General features: G+C 39.7%; 1 protein-coding gene across 1 annotated transcript in view; it reads left to right on the plus strand.

The window, feature by feature from the left end:
- LOC149832616 (protein GRIP-like) overlaps positions 1 to 27,094 on the plus strand; it is a 174,143-nt gene that overhangs the window by 121,336 nt on the left and 25,713 nt on the right. Inside the window, exons 10-14 of the mRNA XM_090014605.1 lie at positions 18,318 to 18,446; positions 18,677 to 18,777; positions 20,289 to 20,422; positions 20,518 to 20,615; positions 20,711 to 20,830. Of these exons, the coding sequence (XP_089870731.1) occupies positions 18,318 to 18,446; positions 18,677 to 18,777; positions 20,289 to 20,422; positions 20,518 to 20,615; positions 20,711 to 20,830 (582 nt within the window). The remainder of the gene's footprint in view (positions 1 to 18,317; positions 18,447 to 18,676; positions 18,778 to 20,288; positions 20,423 to 20,517; positions 20,616 to 20,710; positions 20,831 to 27,094) is intronic.

Here is a 27,094-nt window from a genome sequence, read left to right on the forward strand (position 1 = left end):
TGGTAATGCTCCCCCATGAAGAACCGAACTAAACAACGTTGGGTGATAGGAACCTCATTTCCTCTTTTGAACCGTGCCATCTTGTATGGTTAGGACAATTTCTCCGTTTTCAGGTTCAGGGTGGACATGACATTCTCGGACACCATGTTCTCACATGCCCCAGTATCAATTATAACATCACATGCATGCCCCTCACGGTTGCAACGGGCTCTAAAAATGTTATTCCACAACCATTTTGCAGGGGTTGACTCTCGGGGTGCGGTCAACATATGACGGATAGACAATAAATTTTCGACGTTGTCGTTGAACTCTACGACTTCCCTCTTATCATCCCCTTCAACCAACGACTCACCCTCACTCTCACTATCAGATGCTGACTCAACAATTCCCTCGACGAAATGGGCGTTCTTGCTCACGGTGGGGCACTTGGACGCAACATGTCCTAACTCCTGATACCTAAAACAACAGATGGTAGACTCACTAGGCTTGACTTTGGATCTAGTATGGTATGCGGGTCCAGACTGGTCAGACTTGCTAGGGTCTACTCTTGGGGTGGACTTGGAGTCTTCCTTCCTAGGGGAGCTCGCTCCCCTGGTTGGGAAACTCGACTTGGGTCGACTGGACTGGTCACCACGGGAGGTCCTATATTTCTGCCTCCTTTTCAATTTTTCCTCCACATTCATGGCATAACTGCTTGCCTGATCCAATGACTCGACTGTGACACAACTGAAATCATCAGAAATAGCAGGACGGAGACCAGAAATATACCTCGTGACCTACTGACGGGCGGTCTCCTCGATCTGCACTCGCAGGGATAGGCGATGGAACTCAGCAGTGTACTCCGCCACAGTACGGGTGCCTTATCGCAGGGTTATGTACTCCTTGTAGGCTCTCTCAGCGTGGTCTGGCGGCACGAACTTTGACTGCATCAATCGCTGCATCTCCTCCCATGTCTGTATGCGCTCTAGCCCCTGCCGCTCCCTCGACCTCTGTAGCTTAACCCACCATGTCCGCGCTAGGCCTCTCAACCGAGTGGACGCTAGCGAGACACGACGGTTCTCAACAACAGTATGGTAGTCGAAGAAAAACTGTACGGCATAGGCCCAGTCGAACAACTGCTCCCCATCGAATCGCCCTGCGAACTCTAAAAGGTTTAGCTTCACCCCGTAGGTGGAGGGGTGCTCTGGTGCTCTCTGCTGACGAGTCTCTACCATTCCTGCAGGATGCTCGTTCCAGAAAGCATCATCATCATCAAACACTGCTTCATCACCATCTTCACGGTACTGTTTGCCTGCAGGCTGGTGCTAACGAACTCCCATGATGTGTGGTCGACGCTCAGGTCGTGTTGGTCTCTACTGAATCTACATGGCGGCTGCTGGAAACTGCCTCGGTCTGGCTCGCCCGTGGGTGGGAACCATCTGTGGCTGGCATTGTGGCACCGGTATGACAGGAGGTCCTACTAAAGGTGGAAGGGTTGGTCGGGTCTCAGGCTCTAGGTGGGTAGGAACGGGATAATATGGGTTTGGGTTAGGGTAGAGGTAGTGGGTCGGGCAGGGTACTGGGTTCTGGATCGGGGACGGGTTAACGAATTGGGTCTGGTAGTATTGGGATGATTCACCCGATTGGATCTGGATCGGGTCAAGTCCTAAACTATTCGTCGAACCCAAAATGGGGTAGGTGGGATCATGGATCGAGTTGTGGTGTGAGAAGGCCTGCTTTGAACTCGATCCTTGATTTGTAGCAAGATGGGTCTGGTTTTGACCCGGCTCAAATTCAAATTGGAGCTTCGTTCGGGTCCGATATAAGTTTGGGTCGGTAGGGGATCTGAATTGGGGTTCAAAATTAATAGGTTGGATCTGGTTTGGGGTGACCCGCGAACCGGACCCAATTGGGTAGGTCAGGTAATGGGGTTCGAGGCTTGGACCCGCTCCCTGGGACCCAACGGATGGTCCCCAGGACCCAGGTCCATATCCTGATAGTACCGGTTCCTTGTCGGACCCAGTAGGGTTCGGTCTGACCCACAATGGTCCACACCCTCCTGCCCGCTGGTGGGCTGCGACCGACCCACCCTGCACGCGCGGCGGGAGGGTTGCTAGGTCAGCCCTGACCCGGGCTAACGCTGTCGCACTGGTCACCTGGCCCGGCGCCACGCCCGGGCTTTGCAGGCCATGGCTGGTCTGCAGTCCCTTGGTCGTGGCTCGAGGCCAGGCCTGCGCACCAAGGTCGGTGTTGGGAGGCCCTTCAATGGCTCCCTGGTTCGGTTGGAGGGCTCCGACCACCCGAGTGGCAGTCACGCCAGGGTTCTGAAACGGTAATACTTGCTGGATCGTCACGCGACCGGCGTCTCGGCATAGGCCTGCCTCGGTACCATCCGGTCGCATAGCAAGTTGATGGGGGTTCGGGTGGACCTGTTCGAGTTTCATCGCAGCCGCGGGGTCTGCAGTCTCACCGCCCAATCCGACACTCGTCTTCTCGATGACCACGATCCGATCTTCGAGTCCATCCAGTCGTTTCAATATGTCGGCAACATCCTTGCTTACACGTAGCATGTTTTCCTGGAGCTTGGTCATCATGTCGATCATCCGCATCATCGGATCTTCGTTGACGGTTTTCTCCCGCTCTTTTCCGCTCGTAGGATCGTTCCTCGCTTCTTGCGCCATGTCGTTGACGAAGGAGGAAGGCTGGGCTCTGATACCACTTTGATGCAGCGAGGTATCGGCCTTCACGTACACTTGAATGTTGGAAAGAAGAGCATGACTCCACGTTGTACGATGTGCAGAAAAATTCCAATGAATAACCACCAAAAACGATGGTAGAGGTTCTTTTTATTTCAATGAAAGTTCAATCTGAATAATGGGATCAATCGTAATGAAAAGGGAAAACACATAACGACAATGCAACAGGAGCAAGAATCAAATAGCAAAGTTGCTGAAAGGGCAAACAGAAAAAAAATAGAAAGAAAGGCTGCGGTAATCTCCAATTATCTCTTTGTGTCTTCACGCAACCCTAAAACATGGTATTAATAGGGCGTGACTGGATCTGGGCCTCGGGTTCAGTCCTTGGACTCGAGGCAACTCGTCGCTACTGATGGATCGGGGCGTTGTCAATGTGAAGTGCTGCCTCCATCCTTGGCTCGCCTTGAGTAAGTGCACAGGGGCACCACATCCTTGCATCGGGGCACCAGGCTCGTGATCGGATCCATTATCTGGGTCCGATCGTCTATCCTATTGGTGCTGAGATCCTTGATCACGCCCGGGTCACTCGGTGTAGACCGAACCCGGTCCTGCTCTGTATCTGGCTTCGTCATAATCTATTTCATATTCATGAGAGTAACCTTTCGCAACTAACCTAGCTTTGTATCTTTCTAAAGACCCATCACTCTTTGTCTTAATTTTAAACACCCACCTAGATCCTGTAGCCTTCTTTTCCTTTGATAGTGGTTGTATTTTCCAAGTATTAGCTCTATAAAGGGCTTCTAGTTATAAGTTCATGGTGTCTACTCATTCTTCTATATCTTTGGCTTCCCTATAATTTCAAGGTTCATGATATGAATGTATAGCTAGAAGACAATATCTATAATTATAACCCCCCAAAATCCAGGACTTGTAACTTTTTATGAAAAGTTTGAAGACTTTGAAATCAATCATTTATCAGAGTTTGAAATAGAAGTTCAGCGGAAAAATCTTGTTTGAAATAGTATAAGTCAAGGGACCTTGGGCGCATTACAACACAAACTTTCTTTTGCACAAGGAATTTGTAGCAGCGCACATTTAAGAAATCAAATAGATTATGAAAATGCAATTTTATAGTTTAAGACGTGTAAAGAAGAGATTTTTAGGAAAACTTTTATGTAAATTTACCAAAATATCCTTAAGAGCAAAACGTCAGGGAAAAAGCCCCATCTTAATCTCATCACGTCATCGTGCTATTGCAAGCCGCATTGACCTATACATCACTTACCCATAAAATGAGTCAGTTTCACGAAAAACTAGTTGATGCACAAGTGAGACAAAATAAAACTGAAATAAGCAATTTAGAACAAGAGATGAGTTATATGTGCAAATTGACTATGCAAATGAATAACAATTTCTAACATGAACAATTCAATATGCAAACAAATAAAGGTTTTCAATATGGGCAATTTACTATAAAATCAGGTGAGCTATCAACTATCATAGGGTAAAAGTTCATTTCACATAAGACGTAGACAATTTTACGACAAGCAAATACATTAATCATAAGTTACAAACAATTACACAACAAGCAGTTCTATTAATTGCAAGGCACAGACAGTTCGTAAACCACAAGATATAAGCAATTGCACCACAAGTAGTTTATAAGATATACGCGGTAGGCAATCACACGACAGTAGTTATATTAATCACAGACCGTAAGCAACTCATATGACAAGCAACTACACTAATCTTAGTTGTAAATAGTTCGTAGATTACGAGCTGTAAGCCATTTAATTGCAAGCAATTCTACCAATCACAAGGTATAGGCAGTGTACAAATTACAAACTATAAGCAATTGTACAATCAAGCAATTGCATTAGCCATAAAATGTGAACAGTTCATAGATTAAAAGCTGTAAGCAGTCACATTAGTCATAAGAGACTCAAGCCAACAAGTGTTACATTACAACAAGCACAAATAATCACAAGCTGCAGAAGTGGCCTGAAAGCTATCTTTTATAGCCCATTCTTCCTGACTTCGATGACTGGGAAATCCGAGTCTTTTGCCCGTAATTGCCATTAAAGGGCATGTCTATCAGAGTTTTGTACCATCCATCCTCTCTCTTGACGAACTGTGTCGAACGAGCACGACGAGGGTTTCTTAACTGCCGCTTCATTCTACATGCTTTGGTCTTTCGACCCACTCGAGCATCGTGCCTGTGAAGGTGAAACCATCACCATTATGTGATTCATACATGCCAGTGCACGTTCGAGGTAGACATAGACCTCTCATCCTACTCATGGTAGTACGAAACATACATGTTCAAAAGTACAACTACAACGAGAGGGGTATGGATTTCTTAAAGAGAATCCCCACAACATTGCTTTGCCAATAATACATGGTGTAGCCATTCAAGTTAAAACTTGTCTTGCTCTGGTCCTTTAGACTCTTACGAGCCTTTTGCCTGTTAGGCGAATAACAACATTATATGATTACAATAATGTGCCAAAACCCATTTCGAGGTTGCCAAAGACCTCTCAATGATTTGTTAGAATACAGTTTGCATATGCGTATGGATCTGGATCCAGATCCATACGCATATTATATGAAACACATGTTAAATAGGATCTCATTAATGGCATACTTGTAATATGTATACTTCTTTACTTTTATAAGGTTTAGGGTTTTGGAGGTCGAGCATTGCTGTGCCGCCCAGCCTTTGCGTATCTCTCTCTCTCCCTGTTTCTTGTGAAGGCTGTACCAGATATCAAATCTAATATGGTATCAGAGCTTAGGTTAATTGCGTGAAGAAGTTCTGAACAGCAACCCCAGATCGTGATTCTCCAGCGTGAACAACTCCCAGCGTAAACAGTTCTTCAGCGTGGACTGTGATTCTTCAGCGTGAATAGCAAACCCAGATCGTGATTCTTCAGCGTGAACAACTCCCAGCGTAAACAGTTCTTCAGCGTGATTCTTCAGCGTGAACAACTCCCAGCGTAAACAGGTCTTCAGCGTGATCAGTTTTTCTTTATCTCAAATTTCATTCTTCTGAAATCTGAAATCTCATCTCTATTCTGAAAGTTTATCCTCTTCATTCCATCGTCTGTGTTGATTTCATCTTCTCTTCAACACCAACGACTGGTTTTCAGACCTGTGTTGGTTCCATCTGCACTCAACACAAACCGACTGCAGTTCCCTTTTTATTACAAACCAGTTTTCTCTGATTCCACAAGTTTTCTTTCCTTTATTGTTGTTTCAGTGTTCTTTGTGCAACACTTTTGGTAATACAAAACTTATTCACTGTTTCACTGCTATGAATTTCTCTTCGTCATCCGGTCCCTCTGCCAATTTCTTGAGTCAGCTCGTTACAGAAAAACTTACTCATTCTAATTTTTTGACCTGGAAGAGGCAAATCCTTCCTTTTATACGGAATCAGGATCTCAATGAACATTTGGATGGTTTAGTTTCTATACCACCGCGGCTTATTTTGCAGGAAACTAAGGATGAGAAGGGTGACACAATTACCATTTCCATTAAGAATCCAGAGTATACAGCTTGGAGGAAGCGTGATCAGTCTTTGGTTGCTTATATTACGTCAACACTCTCTCCAGAAGTGTTGGTTACTCTTTCAGATGATTGCACTGCGGCAGATCTGTGGAGTAAGCTGTCTCAGACATACTCTCAGATATCAGAAGCCCGAGTTATGCACTTAAAAAATGAATTTCAAAGTTTGAAGAAAGGCTCCATGACCGTCATGGAATACATAGGCCGCTTGAAGAGTATTACTGATCAATTGGTTGTTGTTGGAAGTGCTATTGCAGATAAAGATAAAGTTCAACAACTTCTCAATGGATTGGGTCCTGATTTTGACATGTTTACCACAACTTTATCATGCCTTCCTCACTTGCCCACTTTTGACGACCTCCAAGCGAAACTTCTCTAGCATGAGATGATTATGAAGCAAAGGGCAGAAGGAAATGAGTCAGCTCGTCCACATTCAGTTTTGGCCATGGACACTTCTGTAGGTTTTGGACGAGGGAATGGAGGGTATCAAGGAGGCAGAGGCCGCAGACGTTTCAGGCAGGGAGGACGTGGTATCTTACCTACACCTAATATTTCAGGGGCTTTTAATACAGGGAATCAGAGGAGAGTGCCCACTTGTTTCTTTTGTAACAAAAGAGGACATATGAAAGCTGATTGTTGGTTCAATCCACAGAATAGAGGAAAACTAAACAAAATTGAAAACAAATCAATTACTGCTGTGGACACAAAAGTGCCATCCACAGATGTGCAACAACTTTTGTTATCAGCATTGTCACAGATGACGATCAAGCAAAATGAACAAGGCGAATGGTATGTTGATTCAGGTGCCGCCACACATGTTACGAGTAATGCGGGTAAGTTGTCTCACTTATTGCCTTATTTTGAAAAAGGTAGTATAGTTACGGGAGATGAAACTTATCACTCCATTAGTCATACTGGCAATGCACATATCCCTATGTCAAAGTCCTCACTTCATTTGTCAAATGTCCTTGCTCCTAATATTAAAAAGAACATTGTTTCTGTAGCTAAACTTGTTGACGATATGAATTCTTTCGTTGAATTTACTCCCTCTTCTGTTTATGTTAAGGATCTACGAACGAAGGAGACGTTCGCTAAGGGGGAGCGACAAGGAAACATGTACGTCTTCAAGGAGATTCCTCCAGTGTCTTCGCCCTCAGTCCCAGTCCTTCAGTTGAAGTCGTCCAAGCATTCTTCAGTGTCTTCGCCTTCATAGTCTTTGTTTTTTCCTTCATTGGAAGTTTTTAATTCATCTCATTGTAATAAGCCAAATATTTGGCATAATCGTTTGGGACATTGTAGTCGAGGTTTCGTTGAAAATCTTGTATCTGATGGTCTCCTTCCAGAGTCTAGTTTAAGTTCATTTTTTGATAATAATAATAAGTGTTCTTTATGCGAACTCTGCAAAAGCCATGTTCTTTCTTTTCATATTATCAATAAAAGAGCTTCAAAGCCATTTGAGATTATTTGTTCCGATGTTTGGGGACCCGCACCTATTCCTTCTCTTTCTGGCAGTCGTTACTATGTTGTCTTTATTGATTCTTATTCCCGTTATACTTGGATATATTTCTTAAAACACAAGCATGAAGTTTTTCAAATATTTCGGGAATTCCATTCGATTGTCAAAACAAAGTTTGCTTGTGATATTGTGCATTTACATTGTGATGGTGGAAGAGAGTATTCGTCGAACGAGTTTATTGCCTTTATTCGAGATAAAGGAATAAGCCGACATGTTTCTTGCCCTCATACTCCTCAACAAAATGGGGTTGCGGAGAGGAAACACAGGCATATTGTTGAGAGCGCGATGAGCATGTTACATGATAGCAATGTGCCCGTTAGTCTCTGGACAGAAGTTTTTCACACATCTGTTCATATCATCAATCGTCTTCCTATGGCACTCTTGGATCGAAAATCTCCCTATTATACTTTATTTGGGCAACATCCCTCTTACGATAAACTGCGTGTTTTTGGTTGTGTATGTTATGTACATATTGATTCATCTCTGCGAAATAAGTTTCAGGACAAGGCTGTCAAGTGCAAATTTGTTGGGTATGCAGATGAATACAAAGGTTATCGATGCTATGACCCTACTACAAAACATATTAGGACCTCCAGAAATGTTGTTTTTGATGAACAAAATTTTCATGTCAATGACTCTGCAGTGTTGCCACATCGAGAATTAGAAGTATATGATCCATGGATGAGCGCAGATCTTTTTGCTAATACAGGAGAAACATGTCACACAAATTGTCCTTCCTTCGGCTTGAGTAGGGAGTTGAATGACTCACAAATGCATGGTGAATTATCTCCAGTTGAGCCACCCCCAGTAGAACGTTTCTCTGGACAGATATACACTAGACGGGACAAAAATACAAAGCCGAGGAATGTGGAGGAAAGCATCGCCAATGATTCGGCTCAAAGGCCGTCACACATTAAGCATCCTATTCAACTATGGGTGAGTTATGAGACCTTCTCCCTTGATTTCCAGTTGTTTATGTCTCAACTCACAAAACAGGATGAACCCACTTGTTTTAATCAAGCTCTTCAATCTCGTCATTGGACTGAAGCTATGAATGAAGAAATGGAAGCTCTTCATGAATGCCAGACTTGGGAAATAGTCCCTCGGCCAGAAGGAAAGAATGTAGTTGGCTCAAAATGGGTTTATAAAATAAAATATAAGCCTGAAAGAAGTATTGACAGATATAAGGCGCGACTTGTTGCTCGCGGATTCACAAAACAATATGGTGAAGACTACGACGAAACTTTTAGTCCCGTAGTCAAAATGGGTACTATTCGTATAATCATATCCCTAGCAGTCGATCAAGGTTGGAGCCTTAGCCAGATGGATGTTAAAAATGCATTCTTGCATGAAACTTTAAAGGAAGAAGTGTATATGGAGCAACCACCTGGTTATGCCGAGAAGGATCCTATTGCCTGGGTGTGCAAACTAAGGAAATCTTTGTATGGGTTGAAACAGGCGTCCTGTTCCTGGTTTGAAAGTTTCTCTATGCAGATTCAGAGTTATGGTTTTAGAAGATGCTCTCTGGATCACTCACTCTTTATTTACCAAAAGGCGGACATTGTTATACTTCTTCTTATATATGTTGATGACATTGTGATCACTGGGAGCTCAGATAGTCATGTGCAAGACGTGAAACAGTTTTTAATGAAAACTTTCAAGATGAAAGATTTAGGAGAGTTGCGGTACTTTCTTGGTGTGGAAGTTGACAGACAACAAGACACATTGACACTCATGCAACAAAAATACACTCTTGACCTTCTGGAAAGAGCTGGGATGACGAATTGCAAACCAGTCAGCACTCCTAGTGTATTACATCAAAGGCTGAGCTCTGAAGATGGTCATCTTTGTGTCAACCCTACAACGTATAGAAGTCTCGTGGGGATGTTACAGTAGTTGACCTTTACCAGACCTGATATAGTTTATGCTGTCAATCAGGTATCCCAGTTTATGCATGCTCCAACAGAGGGTCATATGGAAGCTGTGAAGCGCATTCTACGCTATTTAAAAGGAACTATAGGAGACAGACTTGTTTATCGCAAGAACGATAATCTGCATAGAGGCCATGCACTCATTACTTATACAGACGCAGATTGGGCAGGGGATCCAGATGATAGACGACCTGTCTCTGGATATTGTGTTTATATTGGGCACAATTTAGTGTCCTGGAGCAGTAGAAAACAAAAGGCAGTGGCATGATCAAGTACAGAGGCTGAATACAGGTCGATGGCTGCAGGCACGACAGAAGCCACATGGATTAGACACTTATTGAGTGATCTTGGGGAGACAATTATTCGATCATTTCTTTTATGTGACAATCAAAGCGCAATAAACATTGCATGTAATCCTATCCAGCATAACAGAACGAAGCACATTGAGATTGATCAACATTTCATACGGCAGAAAGTCGAGATGAAGGAGATAGAACTACGTCATGTTCGTACAGAAGATCAAGTGGCAGACCTGTTTACCAAGGGATTGACAGGACGTCAATTTTGGCTATTAAAGAGCAAGTTGTACATGCTCCAAAATCACGTACAACTTGAGGGAGGGTGTTAGAATACAATTTGCATATGCGTATGGATCTGGATCCAGATCCATACGCATATTATATGAAACACATGTTAAATAAGATCTCATTAATGGCATACTTGTAATATGTATACTTCTTTACTTTTATAAGGTTTAGGGTTTTGGAGGTCGAGCATTGCTGTGCCGCCCCAGCCTTTGCGTATCTCTCTCTCTCTCTCTCTCCCTGTTTCCTGTGAAGGTTGTACTAGATATCAAATCTAATATGATCATCGTAACACCAACGTGGCGTACCTGTCAAAAGGTACGACTACAATAAAAAGGGTAACAATTTCTTAAAAGAAACCCCAACATTTATCTTTCATAAAAGAAGTAATACAATAATTACTCAGTTTGACAAGATGAAGTCTTTTAAATTATATTAACAATAATGGCATATTGCACGATACGAGATCACCTCGGATCTCTCATCTGATCATCGTAGTACTACCATGCCGCGCATGTCTACAAGTACGTTACGACGAAAGATGTATAGGTTTCCCAATAAAAACCCCAACACAAAAATTACACTAAGATTCAATGCAAATAAGAAAATGCTCATATGTCATACTCTCTTTTGGAGTGACGATACAATATTGCATGCAGGAGATCACTACGGATCTTGCTTCCATTTTCCAAAGACACGACAATTTGGGAGACTTGATTGTTATATCGCAACTCCCAAAACCTTCGAGCTTGCTTTGCAAGACTGCGCACTCTATAAGTTATAACCCTTTTTAGAGTTTTTGAGTGATCAAAATATCAAATTATAGTTGTAAAACCTTCTTTTCGAGAATGCTGACTTGGGAAAACTTAATTACACTTTCGGAACCGGCGCGACTTTCAATCTTTGCTTTTGCAAAACACTGGATTTGAAAACTAGATTCGCATAAGAAATCCTTTTTAAAGAGAATTGTTGCGCACAAGCGCAACTCACATCCTTTGAAGATGAGCGAAAACATGATATATATAAAAGACTGCATTTACTTGTATAGAACAACTGCGAGCATGTGCACATTATATCGTAATAACAAAGTACTAAGCAATACTCGATATGCAAAATCACACATTTAGCGAAGGATGCATAAGCAAAATGCACGAGGTACACAACCGTACATCGGTCAAATATCTAAGCAATTAAGTAAATATGCAAATAAGGCACGAGGTACGAAACCATACCTCAACCAATAAGCGTACAAGCAAGTAAATAAGTACCAGAAGGAAATAAAGTACGACTAGGCATATCTAGCATGGCTATTTTAATTATTTCAACTTAATTCAGTTCATCTAGTGCCCTTTTGCGTAACTTTCCCTTACCTTGAGGTTTTCAGGGTTGCACGCGTCGTTGAACGTAGTAATGTACGTCTCGGGCCGCGGGACGCGAGCGTGCTCCGTCGTGCAATCTGTAAAGAACAAATAAATAACAACTCGAATAAGAAATAGAAGGGGTTGGGTGGACTCAGATGTGATCCTGATCCAACCCGACATCAAACAAGGGATGTCGGTCTGCTAGGGCATCTGACAGTGATAGAAGGTGGTAGGGGTCCGACCCTCCGCCAATCTTCTGACATCGCGGACAGGGGCAAAGGCTAGGTTGCTGCCACCTGCCAGAAGGCAGAAAACGACAGAGTTTAGCTCCTGCCTATTAGTTGGAAATCATAGGAGGCAGTAGGGGCTCAACCCCTGTTGACCTGCCAGTTAGGCAAGGAAACGACATGGGCTTAGCCCCTATCGTGACTATCCAAAAAGGAGGGAGGGCTCAGCCTCTGTCGACTCACTGAAAGAACTCAATCGACAGGGGCTTAGCCCCTGCTGATTTGCCAGAGAGCGAGTGGCAGGGGAAAAGCCCTCTACCGAAAGGGAGTGTATGGCAGGGGCCGAGGCCCCTGCTCGTCAGAAACATCAAACGGTAGGGGCCGAGGCCCCTTCCTACCGAAATAAGATGCACGACATAGGTCGAGGCCCTTGCCTGATAAAAACCCCAAATGGCAGGAGTCGAGGCCCCTGCCTATCGGAATAATCGCACGGCAGGGGCTCTGGCCCCTGCCTGACGGGAGCAACAGACAGCAGGGGTCGAATCCTCTGCCTACCAGACAAGTCGAAGGAAGGGGTCAGGCGAGGACGGTGGAAGCAGGGATCCGGGGCGGTGCTCGCCGAACTGATTCCACCGACAAGAAGGTCCGACAAAGAGTGCAGTCGGGTCCCGTCGATCGGTGGGCTGCCGGAGAGTGAGGTCGGAGAGAGGCAAGCATGGGAGGAGAGCGAGCACAGAGAGAGGGAGATGGGGCACAGGGAGAGACAAAAAGCATGAGAAAGAGGGATCTAGGGAGTTACCTGAATGATTACGACGTCGGGGCTCCGGCGATGCTGTGAGGACTGGTGGCTGGGGGAACATCAGACGGGAGGGTGTCTCGGGCTAGCTTAGATGAATCGAGGAAGACGAGGGAGAGTGAGAGAGATAAGAGGGCGATCAAGAGAGAGGGGAAAGCGCGGCAGGGGGCCGCCGACCCCTTACCGACCTCCCGACGAACCAAAACGAGAGAGATTGAGGGCGCGATGCTTACCTGTAGGATCGTCGACAACGGTGGCTGTCGGGGAAGGCTCGCGCGCAGGGGCTCGTCAGAGATGCAGCAAAGAGAAAGCGAATGAGAAGGAGCGGGGCTGCGAGGTCAGGGCCTCCTCTCCCCTTGCGTGTTTTTAAAACAGGGGGGGGGGAAGCATTTTGGGAAACCCTCAAAGGGTTTCCCCCCCTTTTTTTTTTAAGGGGGGAGTGCGGCGCACGTGAGGAGAAGCGGGTTTAAAAGAACCCTTGCCTCTCCGTGCTTTAACCCTAACGGGTTCGGGTCGAGTCTGGATCCGACCCGGGTCCGACTTTTTTTTACAGGCTTTACAATAATTGGGTGAAAGGATTCATAGAAAACAAACCTATTTAGGGGTCTAGAGATACCTTCGGATCTTTTAAGACTAGGTTCTTCTATTTCAAGTGATTGACTATATTTATTTAAGTGCACATGGATGCTCCCCACCATCACACCTAGAATAATATAGAATCTCACGAGTAGGTTCTCTATGAATACTTTTTTCATTAATCGGTTCAACATTCTCACAAACATCATTATCAACATTCTCACTAGGATTATAAATCTCAATATTGTCATTTTGCTTAGGCAATAAGTCAAACAAGAAAGTATTTTCAAAGTCTTTCTTAGGTTCTTGGAGATCAAATCCTCTTTCTTTTTCAAGGTAAGTAACATTCCTAGAAACATGAAGTTTATTATTTTTCAAATCATAACACCGATATCTTTTTTTATTATTGACATATCCAAGAAACACATTCTATGGCTTTGGAAGAGAGTTTGTCATGTTTTTTAAGAAGAACAAAACACGTGCATCCAATAACCCTTAATCTATTCAAATTCGGGCTATTCTTTTAAAAAAAGTCAATTGCAGATTTGTTTTCTAAAATTTAAGAGGGCATTCTATTTATTAAATATATTGTGATAAGATCGGCTTCGGCCCAAAACTTTTTCAGAACTACTTTTGAAATAAGTAAAGTCCTTGTTGTTTCCAATGTGACAAATATCGCGAGATTTATGAAAATCTTGCGATAATATCACGAGAAATTGCCTGAAAGTTTAAAACGGCAATTTCTCACGAGATTTTCAAAATATCGCGAGATTTATGAAAAAACATAAATACAACGATTTAAATGCGATATTTACGTTTTAAATGGCTATTTATCGTGAAAAAAATCCTGTTTTTTATTTTTAAATAATATTATTAATATTTTCTTATAAAAAATATTTTTATATTTTAAATTAATTTTTTATTGCTGAGATTTTGCCGAAAAAATGCGAGATTTATGCAAAATTTTCAATTTCTCACAAGTTTTTGAAAAACGAGAAATTGCCGATAAAAACTTTTGTCATATGGTTGTTTCAACAATATGACAATGCTTTCTTTCGACAACTCCATTTGGTTGAGGAGTTTTTGGATACGATTTTTGTTATACAATCCCATGATTTCTTAAATAAGTTTGAAATTCATTTGAAAGAAATTCTTCCACTAAATTGGAAAAGATTTTGATGTTAGTCTTGAATTGGTTTTTGACAAGATTATGAAAATCTTTAAAGCATGTAAAAATCAGTGTGACAAATATCGCGAGATTTATGAAAATCTCACGATAATATCACGAGAAATTACCTGAATTTTAAAACAACAATTTCTCGCAAGATTTATGAAAAAACATAAATATCGCAATTTAAACGCGATATTTACGTTTTAAATGGCTATTTATCACAAAAAATCTTATATTTTTATTTTTAAATTTTTTTATTAATATTTTCTTATAAAAAATAAATTTTATATTTTTTAATTAATTTTTTGATTGCCGAGATTTTGCCAAAAAATGCGAGATTTATGGAATCTTTTCAATTTCTCACCAGTTTTTGAAAAATGAGAAATTGCCTATAAAAACTTGTCACTATGGTAAAAATATCGGATTTAAATCTAAGGAAGTAGATCCAAGTATGTGTAAAGAATCAAATAGCCTTCAATCATGAGCCAAAGTGTTCACCAATATCAAGTTTTCTCTAAAGAACACACTCACAAATCCCACAAAGGGGTACACACAAGAAGGCTCACAATATAAAAGAATAATATTTTATTGAATCATCATAAGTATGCAAAATGCATACTTTACAAAGAGGGGACAACCCCTATATATACACGAGAGAGAGAGAGAGAGAGAGAGAGAGAGAGAGAGAGAGAGAGAGAGAGAGAGAGAGAGAGAGAGAGAGAGAGAGAGAGAGACCACTCCCAACGACTAGATTTCTAGCTATTGGGAGAGTCCAACAACTAGAAATGTAGCCACCGTTGGGGGCTTAGTCAACTTAGTTTGACTAAGTCCAAAACAATAAAATAAAAAGAAAGAAAGAAATAAAATAAAATATTATATATACATGTGTACATACATACATATATACATATATACATATATATGTATATGCACATTATACTATATACATATATATATATATTTATATATATGTACAATTTAACAATATGTCTACTATAATAATCTATAAATGTAACATAATAAGTAAAATGTGCCGGATTGAAGGATCAACACCCTTTGACATAACAAAATCTGGTGCTCATCCATCCGAATGCACCAATCCAAAAGATTTATTTGACAAGGAAGTTCTAGATCCAAAAGGAAGTATTTTCATTTTTCTAAGTATACAATCATTACAAACAAAATCTTTTTTCTTATAATATTTTTTCAAAAATGAAAAAAGACAATTTTGATATACTTGGGTGTCCTAATCTTTTATGCCAAAATGCTAAGTCAAATTGTTTGGCATAATTACAAAATGAGTCTTTTGGAAGACATAAAAAAAACTATATAATAGAGGTTTTCTTTTGTATGGCCTTGCCCAATTAGCTTCTCTTATTGGAGATCCTACACCCAACAAGCCTTAGATGAGAAGAAGACCTCACACCTATAACCGAAAATTTGAAAAACTGAAAAAAGATTTAGGTCAAGTTTTGGAATAACTCTAATATTTGGAACAAAAAAATTCTTTGTATCTTTTGAAATTTTCTATACTTTTGACATTCAAATATGTTCTATCAGCAGTGGAGACACATGAAAAATATGAGTTGGTGGATTTGGAAAGTAGGGATTTGTTTAGTGTCATACGAAAGGAGGCTCTCAAATCTAAAATCCAAGAGAACTTGCCTGGAGGGGAAGATACCAAAGAAGATGACACGAGATAAGGTAGCCTTTAGATATTGTTGAAGAGCCTCCGCTAATTGAGTAATAGAAATTATTTGAGATCGCTTCCTCTTTGACTTGTTTCTTCTCGTTTGGGAGCTTCTTCACTCACCAAGGCCACCTTTCTTTTGAGTTTAGGGCATTCCGGTTTTATGTGCCCCGGTTCATTACAATGATGACATAATTTTTCTTCCTCCATTAAATTTTCTCTTAAAGTGAGGGGGGCTTAGGGCTTATACGTTCGCACATGGTTTCCAGGCCTTGATATGTCACGAACCTCTTAATTTGTCTTGTGCATTCCAAGTCTTGTTTCCACTTGGCACACTTCAGCAAGATCCTCACTTATAAGTGGTGAGGTGGTTCTATGAATGAGGGACGACCTTGTTCGAATTCTGGTCTAAGTCCATACAAGAAAGAGAAAAGATTTTCTCTCAACTTGTTTTTGTCTCATTTCTATTGCTAGACCTTTCCATTTAGGTTCGAGTATTGCTAATTCATCCCACAATAGTGATAAGAGAGCATAATAGTCTCTAACACTTCTATCTCCTTGCTTCATGGTTCAAACTTTTTCTTGGAGATAGTATAGACAAGCCATATCCTTTTGAATGAAAGTGCTCTTTAGGAATACCCATGAATCACATGCCTTTTTGAACTTAGTGATGTTCGTGGAAATCTTGAACTCCATGGTATTTATGATCCATGAGAGTATTTATGCATTGGTTGCTTCTCAATCCTCCTCCAACTTGTCTTGATATTCTTTTAAAGCTTTTTCCTTTTCTTCATCAGAAAGGGCTTTCACTTGATCTCCTTCTCTCCTTGTAAGCTTCAATTGAGGTTCGTTAGTGGTTCCACTAACAAAACCCCATAGTTTCTTCTCTTTGATGTGGCTTTCCATAACGTTTGACCACATCAAATAGTTAGTTTCATTGAGTTTAAAGTAGATGACGGAAGATTCCCTCTTGGCCATAATCACGATCAATGTAGAAGGGATGACCACCAATAAGAGAGCTTGAACAAAGCACTCTTCAAGTTACAAGAGCCCAAGGCTCTTATACCAAAATATAGAAACACAAGAACAAGAGCTATAAGCCAAGATCACAAGCCACTAAGGGCTATACAAGAGCCAATATAGACAATACTAACAGCCACTATGGGCAATGCAATGCACTAAGGCACAAGAGCAAGAACTACAATCATAAAAAATAATAATGTTTCATTCATAATAAAGCTCACAAGGGAGTGAGTTTACAGTGGGGATTCATCCCCTATTTATACACATTAAAGCAGCCTGTTCTAGCCGTTGGGATTGCCCAACCGCAAGTTCAACAGCTATGTAGTACAACTAATAAAAAAATACAGAAAATCATCTTATACTTAATATAATATATATAATACATATACTAGCTAAATAGTATGATACATACTAGCTAGTATATTTATAACAGGACATCAACAATATATATATTTTAACATTACCTATATACATTTTGGTTATTAATTGTAGTTATATATCTTTAACATATTTTATTTTTCATACTTTTAATTCATAATTGACAATTTACTTCATATATAGAGCATTTTATTGTATCTGTGGTGTTTTTGTGTTTGTGGTATTTTAGTATAAGATCGGGAGCACATAGGGGCCTTTGACCATGCTGGTTGAGGTTTAAAGCTTTGACTCCTCTTGGTATTTGTGTTTCTTGAAGAAGCAAAACATAGTGGCACAGTCAAGAGAAGGAATTAGCCTTTGACCATGCTGGTTGAGGTTTAAAGCTTTGACTCCTCTTGGTCTTTGTGTTTCTTGAAGAAGCGAAACATAGTGGCACAGTCAAGAGAAGGAATTAGCTGTGAGTGTTTCTCCCTAGTGTCGGAGATGGAGGATCATGCCTTTATTATAATGCAACCACGATAATGGTACTGTGCAACCAGATGTTGCAATTTGCAATGTTATATTCACATCATTAATGAACATTTTTATTAATTGAATTACAAACATAGCACTAATGGCTAGGTCTAACAAATTCATGTGATTAACTTTTATCTGAAGACCTTCGATAGGTCATCTCGATAAATATAAATGTGAGCATCTCTGTTGAAATCTTTAAAGAACTTATATTTCTCAGCCTCATATTACTTGCAAAAGTTATATTCTTTTCATGTGCTAAATATCTAATGTATATTTCTAATCATGTTAGCCTATTGTCAATTCTTCCAGGTTAGCATCCTAGAAAAGGAATTTTCCTCTTACAAGGTTCGTGCACATGCTCTTCTTCAGAAAAAGGATGCGGAGCTATCTGCATCTAAGGAGACAGAGCTAGTTCAATCTCTTGAGGCATCTGTGAAGGTATAGTGTTTTCATTGCATTGCATTTCTGTTTCATATTTCAACAGTTGACATGCCTACACATGCATACATACATACATGATATATATATATAGATAGATAGATAGATAGATAGATAGATAGATAGATAGATAGATAGATAGATAGATAGATAGATGGACACACACACACAGACTCTCTCTCTAACCACCCTATTTTATTTTCTGCTTTCTGATCTATTATGTATCTTAGGAAGCAGAGAAAGAAATTGTACTGGCAACACTGGAAAGGGATCGTGCCCTTCAAGATCTCAATGATGTTCATGCTAACCATGAAAAAGAAATTGAAGCAAGGTAAACTATGATTTAATATAAGGAATGCATGCATAAATTGCTATTGGTGGCATCGAAGTGTAGCATTCAATTACACTGTTTTAGAGACTTGAATTCATTTGGTTATGTTGTAGGTCTTGAAGCCACAATCTGAATATGGCTATAGGTGAAATGATCTTAATTGTTGCTTGTGTTTTAGTTAATTTTTTGTCTTAAGCTTCTCTACCTCATTATCACCTAAGAATTTCAAATCGATTTCCCAAAACTGTTATTTTTTTAGCTTGGCTTAATTTCTTTATTTAAGATTGTTTGCCTTACTAATATTTTACAATTTCCATAAAATGCATCTCATTTTTTGTCAATGAAATTGTCTTCTTGTCATATATGCAACAGTTGGTTTTATGTCCATGGGGTGCTTGAATGATTTAATTCATGGAAATATGCTATACCAACAACATGATTTTTCTGAATTTGTAAGGGGCTGCCTATGGTTTCCTTTATTATGCACAGACAATATATTATAATGGATTTTTATTTTTAAGCTGTGACACATTTGCAGCTTAGTTTGTTTTTCCTCCTTAGTTATTCTCTCTACGTTATTGAGGGAAGTAACCAAATAAGTTGTGTATGTCTTGTTTAATTGAAAAGTTGGACAGCACTGAGCTTTTTATATCAACTGATCTTTTTGCATATTTTAAAATTTGTATCATATCCAGTTTTAACTTCAAGGAGATGTTAAACATATGGGGAAATGGTCTTTGTTAATGGAATACTTTGTATAAAATGCCTTTGTCTTCGAGGATATGTTACTAGGTGACTAATGTACATAGCAAGCAACAACTTTGTGTAACCTGACTGATATACCCCTATTATACATCAATAACTATTGTAGCTCTCTTAGGCTCTTAGCTTTACCATTGGCCCAACCCAAACTGCTGCTTCCCCCCCCCCCCCCCCCACTAGAAGAAATTGGGTGTGTCAAATCTATTGTCATGGCAATGACTGGATGTGAAGCATTTTTTTTTACTCATTTTTGGATAGGAACCTCTTCAAAGTGATGCAAAACGATGAAGATGCATTTTATCTCCAATCATTTAGTTCAGTTTTAATTGGATGCAATTTAATAGTACGTGAACAATGGATATTGACATATTGATAGCATGGATTTATTTGCAGACATTGACTGTAAGCCTTGTATTGTTCGCAAGTTCAAATAGATTCTTTTGTCTTCTCTGCCCACTGACCAGTGCTTCTTGTGATGAAAACAGAATTTCATTTAAATAATTCTGCAGCTATGCCCGTTTGCTATGAGTTTTGATGGTTACTAATTGCTGATCATAACCTTCACTATGAAGCCAAGATAAATGAAGCTTTTCTATATTCTGAATAGTTCTATCAATTTTAATTTTTCTGTAACAAATTTTGTTTCTTTTTTCTTCATAATTTCTTCTGCAGATTGATGCATTTGCTGAGTTATGATTTTCTTCATGTTGACACCACTGTTTCCGAATTTAAACCTTTGTTCATTTCAGAGATAGAGCTCTTAGCACTGCTGAGAAAAGAATAAGTGATATGGAAGCAAACCTTAATTCTACTAAATCTCTTTATCTGGCTGAGAAAGAAGCATGGCAACGGAGCCTTGAAAATGTGGAAGAAACTTGGCAATGTGAGCATTAAAATGAATAATTTCTTACTTTACTCTGTTTCTCATCAGTGTGCTGAAAAAGCACATGTGCTCACATCTTTTATGGCAACTTGAAGCTAAATGTGAGGCATTGGAAGCACAAGTGAATGAAGTATCTGAAGGAGACCTGCAGAAAGAGCTAGAAAGCCTCAAACTGCAATGCAAACAATTAAAGGTACATTAAATTTGATTTAACCATTTATCATTATACATTTAAGGGTTTCCCTCTGTTACTATAAGTTCTGTAATTACTTTATTCATGACTTGTAGGAAGAGCATGATTCATTTCGTGATATGGCTGATAAGATGGTTGAGATGAAAGATAAAGAGATAGCCAAACTATTAGATGAAAAAAATAATCTGCAACAATCACTTCAGTCAAGAACACTGGTTAGTCTTTAGTTTTTGCTTGTGTATCCAGTTCTGTTCGGTATTTGTTATTCATTTGGTATCTTGTATTGTACTATATGATATGACTTATGATCTTTTTGCATGCTTCCTTTTTTTTGCTTTTGTTTTGCTTTCTTTATCTTCTGCCTTGCACAATGGTTCAAGAATTGAGTCTTGTTAAAGTGGACTTTTAATGTTATTTTTTTTATTGTCCATATTCTAAAGTACCTTAGTTCTACATTTTTATTGTGCAATGAACCCTCAGTTAAGGGAAAATAAGAAGGAAAGAAAACAAATGCAGAAGCAACATAAGAGAGAGGAAAATTGTACTTTTCATTTCATTCACATATCAAAACATATATTACACCTAGTGTAACGACCCCAACTCATCCCCTTTGAAAATGCGATATTTTTTTTTTTAAAACAGTGCGGAAAACTTCCCAGAGACCCGAGGTCCTCACAGTTCCAACTCCAACTGGATAGGCAAACACCACAAACGAAATTGCAATTATCATCCATAAAAACCAAACCAATTTCTTTATTCAAGAGTTAAGAATTAATCTCAAGAGCAGTGTTCTACTCAATAGAAAATAACGTAACCACTGACGGAAATAAGTAAATGAAAAGAACACTAGACTGAAAGACCAAAAAGAAGAGTCACTCTGTCTGTTAAAACATATGTAATAATACCATAATACCCGATAGGGGTATTATGGTCATTTCACAAAGTACCCCATAGGGGTACTTATTTTGTTTCTCGTATTTCACTATTTTTTATTTTTATTTTTAATTTTATTTTTGTATTTTTTGGATACCGAAAAGGGGCCCCACAATGGAGTCGTTGGGGCCCCCAACGGTCACATATGTGACCGTTGGGGGCTCCCAACGACTCTATTGGGAGCCCCTTTGGCCTCCTCTTCTTATAAATAGGGGGAACCCCCCATGTATGTTGTATTGCTCTTGAGAGCTCCTCTTCAATAATAGTGATATTATTTTTCATGTGTGTAGCCTTTTTATAAGGCCCTTTGTATATCCCTTAGTGGATTTTCTCTCTTGTGCTTGTTGCACTTGTCCGTGTGGGACATAGTGAATGCTTTAGCATTCTTGGTTACTTCCGCTTATTTCATTACATGGTATCAAAGCCATAAGATCTTCTAAAGGTAAAATCTTGTCTCTCTCTACTTCCTTTCTTTCTCACATCTTCCTTGTGTAGCAATGGAAGTCAAGATCGATCTATTATTCAAACTCAATGGAAAAAATTACATGATGTGGGCATCCGCAATGGAGAATAATCTCAAAGGCAAGAAGCTTTGGGGTTATGTAATGGGAACCGTTCCGGAACCCCAACTTAAGCTCACAAAGATGGAAGGAGATCAAGAGAAAGCACTTGAAGGCGATGCTCGTCTTAAGGCCATTGAAGATTATAATCATCAAATGGAAGATTGGGAGAGCAACCATGCAAAAATCCTAGCATGGTTTATGAATAATGTCGAACTTAAGGTATGTGCAAATATTGCAAAATTCCGCCGGGCAAATGAAGTTTGGTTTTTTATGAAGGGTATGTTTACCCAAAAGGATCTTGCAAGAGCTTATTTCTTGCAAGAAAAAGTAAGAACCACAAAACAAGGAGACATGAGCATACAAGATTACTATAGTGCTCTAAATCCTTTGTGGGATGAATTGGCTCTTTTAGAGCCTAAATGGGTATCTATGGAGGATGTGGTTCTAAGACAAAAACAAATGGAACAAGATAGATTGTTTCAATTTTTATTTGGGCTTCGTCCCGAATTTGAACAAGTGAGATCCTCACTTCTCCATAGATCCACGTTTCCTCCCTTAGAAGAAGCTATTGACGAGATTACTCAAGAAGAGACTAGGCATAGCATGGGTAAAAGCATAGAGGAAGTTCTTGCCGTATCTAAACCCGGCAATCATGTTAAAACATACAAACCACCTCATTTTGGTAAGCAAGGGAGTGGTGGAAGAAAAATGATTATATGTCACCATTGTTATGAGCCGGGACATATTAAACCCGTTTGCCCAAAGCTAAATGGAGCATTCAAGCCAAAGGTGGCTTCCGTTGAAGAATCCACCACCAAAGAAGATGACGGCAAGAACGGGGATCTCAAAGATACTCTTGGACAAATCTCCTTGGCTCTTCAACAAATTTTAAAGGTCACTTCTTCCACCTCCGGTGCCGCCATTGCCTCATCATCACCTCCCGGTACGTACTCTTGGATTTTAGATTTCGGAGCTTCTTTTCACATGACCCCTCATGAAAATGCATTAACCAATGTGCACACCAATTCAAAAATGTCTTGTGTCTCTACGGCCGATGGAACTTTTCTCAAAATAAGTGGTGTTGGAACTCTTGATTCTAAAAATGTTCAAAATTTCCTTGTTCCAAAAGTTAGAATAGTTCCAAAATTAAATCTTAACCTCTTTTCCGTTTCTCAAATAGCCGACCATGGATGTGAAATATCTTTCTCATCCCAAGGGTGCTTTGTGCAGGATCTCCGGTCCGGGAAGTGGATTGGGCAAGGCCATAGGAAGGGAGACCTTTATTTTATGGATAATTTAATACTTCCAAATACCTCATTTTGTACTTATGTCCAAGACAAAAATATTGAAACTTGGCATAAAAGGCTTGGACATCCAAGTTACTCTAAAATGTATCTTTTTCCTTTTGGACACAAGTTTTGTAAAGAAAAAGATATCAATTGCAAAGATTGCATTTTTGGCAAAATGAAGTCTACTCCTTTTCCTATTAGATCCTTTGTGACAACAAGACCTTTTGAATTGGTGCATTCCGATGTTTGGGGGCCATCTCCGGTTCTATCTAAAGGTGGTTATTCATATTATGTTACTTTTATTGATGATTATACTAGATATGTATGGATTTATTTTCTTAACTTTTAATCGGAAGTTTTTAACTTCTTTAAAGAATTCCATGCAAAAATTCAAAATCAATTTCAAAGTCAAATATCCATTCTTAGATCCGATTCGGGTGGAGAGTACTTATCAAATGATTTTCAAGCATATCTAAAACAACATGGCATTTGTCATCAAAAATCTTGCCCAAGAACTCCTCAACAAAACGGTCTAGCGGAAAGAAAACATAGGCATATTTTGGAAACCACTAGATCCTTACTCATTTCTAAAAATATTCCTAAAAATTTTTGGGCCGAAGCCGTGTTAACCTCCACCTATTTAATCAATAGGATGCCATCTTCAAAATTGAATAATATCTCTCCTTATGAAAAACTTTTTAATATGACACCCGACTACAATCGTCTTCGGATTTTTGGGTGTAAATGCTTTGTTCTTTTACATAAAAGAGATAAATTGTCACCTAAAGCAATAGAATGTGTATTTTTAGGATATGGTGAAAATAAAAAAGGCTATAGATGCTTTGATCATAAAAACAATAAGTTATTTGTCTCCAAAGATGTAACCTTTTTAGAAGATGAAAATGGATTTGACATATTGGAAAAATCAAATGAAATTGATTATATTTTATCAATGATCTTTTAGAAGATTCAAATGATGACTCTTTGAGTCATCCGGAAATTTTAGAAAATACTCATGATTCTCATGATGATGATGTATCACCAACTAATGGTGACAATCTCCAAGTATACACTCGGCATGAGGAAGCCCAACCTATTAGTGCTTTAGAAAAATTCTTGCGGCTTAATGAACCCCTAGAAGAAACCTCCCTTAGGCGTTCTTCTAGAGAATCAATTCCACCTAATAGGTTTGTCTCATATGAAACTCTTTCACCTAAATATAGAGCTTGTCTAATAGCCTTGCATTCTTACTATGAACCCTTCCATTATAATCAAGCAAAAAGTATACCTCATTGGGTTGAAGCAATGAAAGTTGAACTAGATGCTTTAAATAAAGCTAAAACTTGGGAAATAGTTCACCTTCCTCCAAATAAGAAAGCTATAGGATGTCGATGGGTCTACAAAGTCAAAACAAAAAGTGATGGTTCCCTAGAGCGCTATAAAGCTAGATTAGTTGCTAAGGGATACTCACAAGAATATGGCATCGATTTATGAGGAGACTTTTGCTCCCGTGGCTCGCATGACAAGCGTTAGAACTTTAATTGCGGTAGCATCATCTAAGAAATGGCCTATATTCCAATTAGATGTTAAAAATGCCTTTCTTAATGGTCAGTTGAATGAAGAAGTATATATGGACCCTCCGCCGGGAATCAGTGTTAACCAAGGTCAAACCCTTCGGTTATTAAAAGCCTTATATGGTCTTAAACAAGCCCCTAAGGCTTGGTATGATAGATTTAGTGCTATCATGTTACAATTGGGATTTCGCTCATGTTATACTGACACTGCTCTTTTCATCACTGGCAATGATGAAAGCGGTATTCTTAAAGTTAAAAATATGTTAAAACATAATTTTGATATGTCTGATCTGGGTTTTCTCAGGTACTTTCTTGGTATAGAAGTTGCATACTCTCCTCGAGGGTATATACTGTCACAGATGAAGCTTGCTGCCGACATATGTTCCAAATCTGGGATTTCAGATGATAAAAAGGTGGAGACTCCCGAGGTTATCAATGCTAAACTACGACTGGAGGATGGAGTTCTGCTGGACGATCCTACGCCCTACAGGCAACTCATAGGCTCCCTCACCTATCTGACTATCACCAGGCCCGATATTGCTCATGCTGTGCACTCTGCAAGCCAATTTCAGCATGCTCCTACATCTGTGCATATGAGTGCTGTGCTCCGGATCATTCGATATATTAAAAATACTTTGACTAAAGGGCTATTCCTATCCTCAATCTCTTCCTTAGATTTACTAGCTTATACTGATGTTGACTGGGGAGGAAACCCAAATGATCGAATCTCAACTACTGGCTTTTGTGTGTTCCTAGGAGATTCGCTAATTGCTTGGAGGTGCAAGAAACAGCAGAAAGTCTCATTGTCTTCTACTGAAGCAGAATACAGGGCTATGGCAACCACTACAATGGAGCTGGTGTGGCTTCGAAGTCTTCTTCAAGATATGGGAGTCGAAATTACCGGGGTTTCGAAGCTTTGTTGCGACAACAAAAGTGCTATCTACATTGCTAGCAACCACACTTTCCATGAGAGGACGAAACATATTGAAATGGATTGTCATTATGTACGTGATGAATATCTTCGTGGGACAGTAACACTGCCATATGTCACTTCAGAATATCAACTTGCCGATTTCTTCACCAAAGCCCTGCCTGCTCCTCGCTTCTTGTTCCTCCTTGGCAAACTTTCGGTCATTCCCCCGTAAAGTTTGAGGGGGGGTGTTAAAACATATGTAATAATACCATAATACCCGATAGGGGTATTATGGTCATTTCACAAAGTACCCCATAGGGGTACTTATTTTGTTTCTCGTATTTCACTATTTTTTATTTTTCTTTTTAATTTTATTTTTGTATTTTTTGGATACCGAAAAGGGGCCCCACAATGGAGTCGTTGGGGCCCCCAACGGTCACATATGTGACCGTTGGGGGCTCCCAACGACTCTATTGGGAGCCCCTTTGGCCTCCTCTTCTTATAAATAGGGGGAACCCCCCATGTATGTTGTATTGCTCTTGAGAGCTCCTCTTCAATAATAGTGATATTATTTTTCATGTGTGTAGCCTTTTTATAAGGCCCTTTGTATATCCCTTAGTGGATTTTCTCTCTTGTGCTTGTTGCACTTGTCCGTGTGGGACATAGTGAATGCTTTAGCATTCTTGGTTACTTCCGCTTATTTCATTACACTGTCCACCAATGAAGCTGTCAAACACTCAGTGTGACTCTCGGGCCCTTCCAGTAGCTGTCGACTTCACTGATCACTTGTTCCTGCGAAAAACCAATAAAGTAGGATGTCAGAATCGAAATCCTGAGCACGGCTACTTCTTAATGAAACAAGTGAGATAAATGGTTAAGATAAGACATCATGCCACAATTGAGAGAAATACATATAAGACAATTTATAGCATTTAGGAATTTATTCATGCAACAATCATAAATGTTAAGCATGTGAAGACAGTAAAGCAGTAACAAGTAATAAAACTTCAGCATGCAACAAGAAATAAACATTTCACAGTCACCATCATGTATTGATTGAGTGAACCATTAAAGTATGCATGATCTAATGCATAACAAGAAAATGCATGATTTTTGTGCAGTGCATGAATCCTTTTATTATCTTTCATTTAAGTCTTTTGTTTCCATATGCATGCCCTATTAAATGCATACAACTTTAAGTTTCTCT

This window comes from Nuphar pumila, chromosome 7, assembly GCF_984573655.1.
Source record: "Nuphar pumila chromosome 7, dmNupPumi1.hap1.1, whole genome shotgun sequence".
Lineage (NCBI taxonomy): Eukaryota > Viridiplantae > Streptophyta > Magnoliopsida > Nymphaeales > Nymphaeaceae > Nuphar > Nuphar pumila.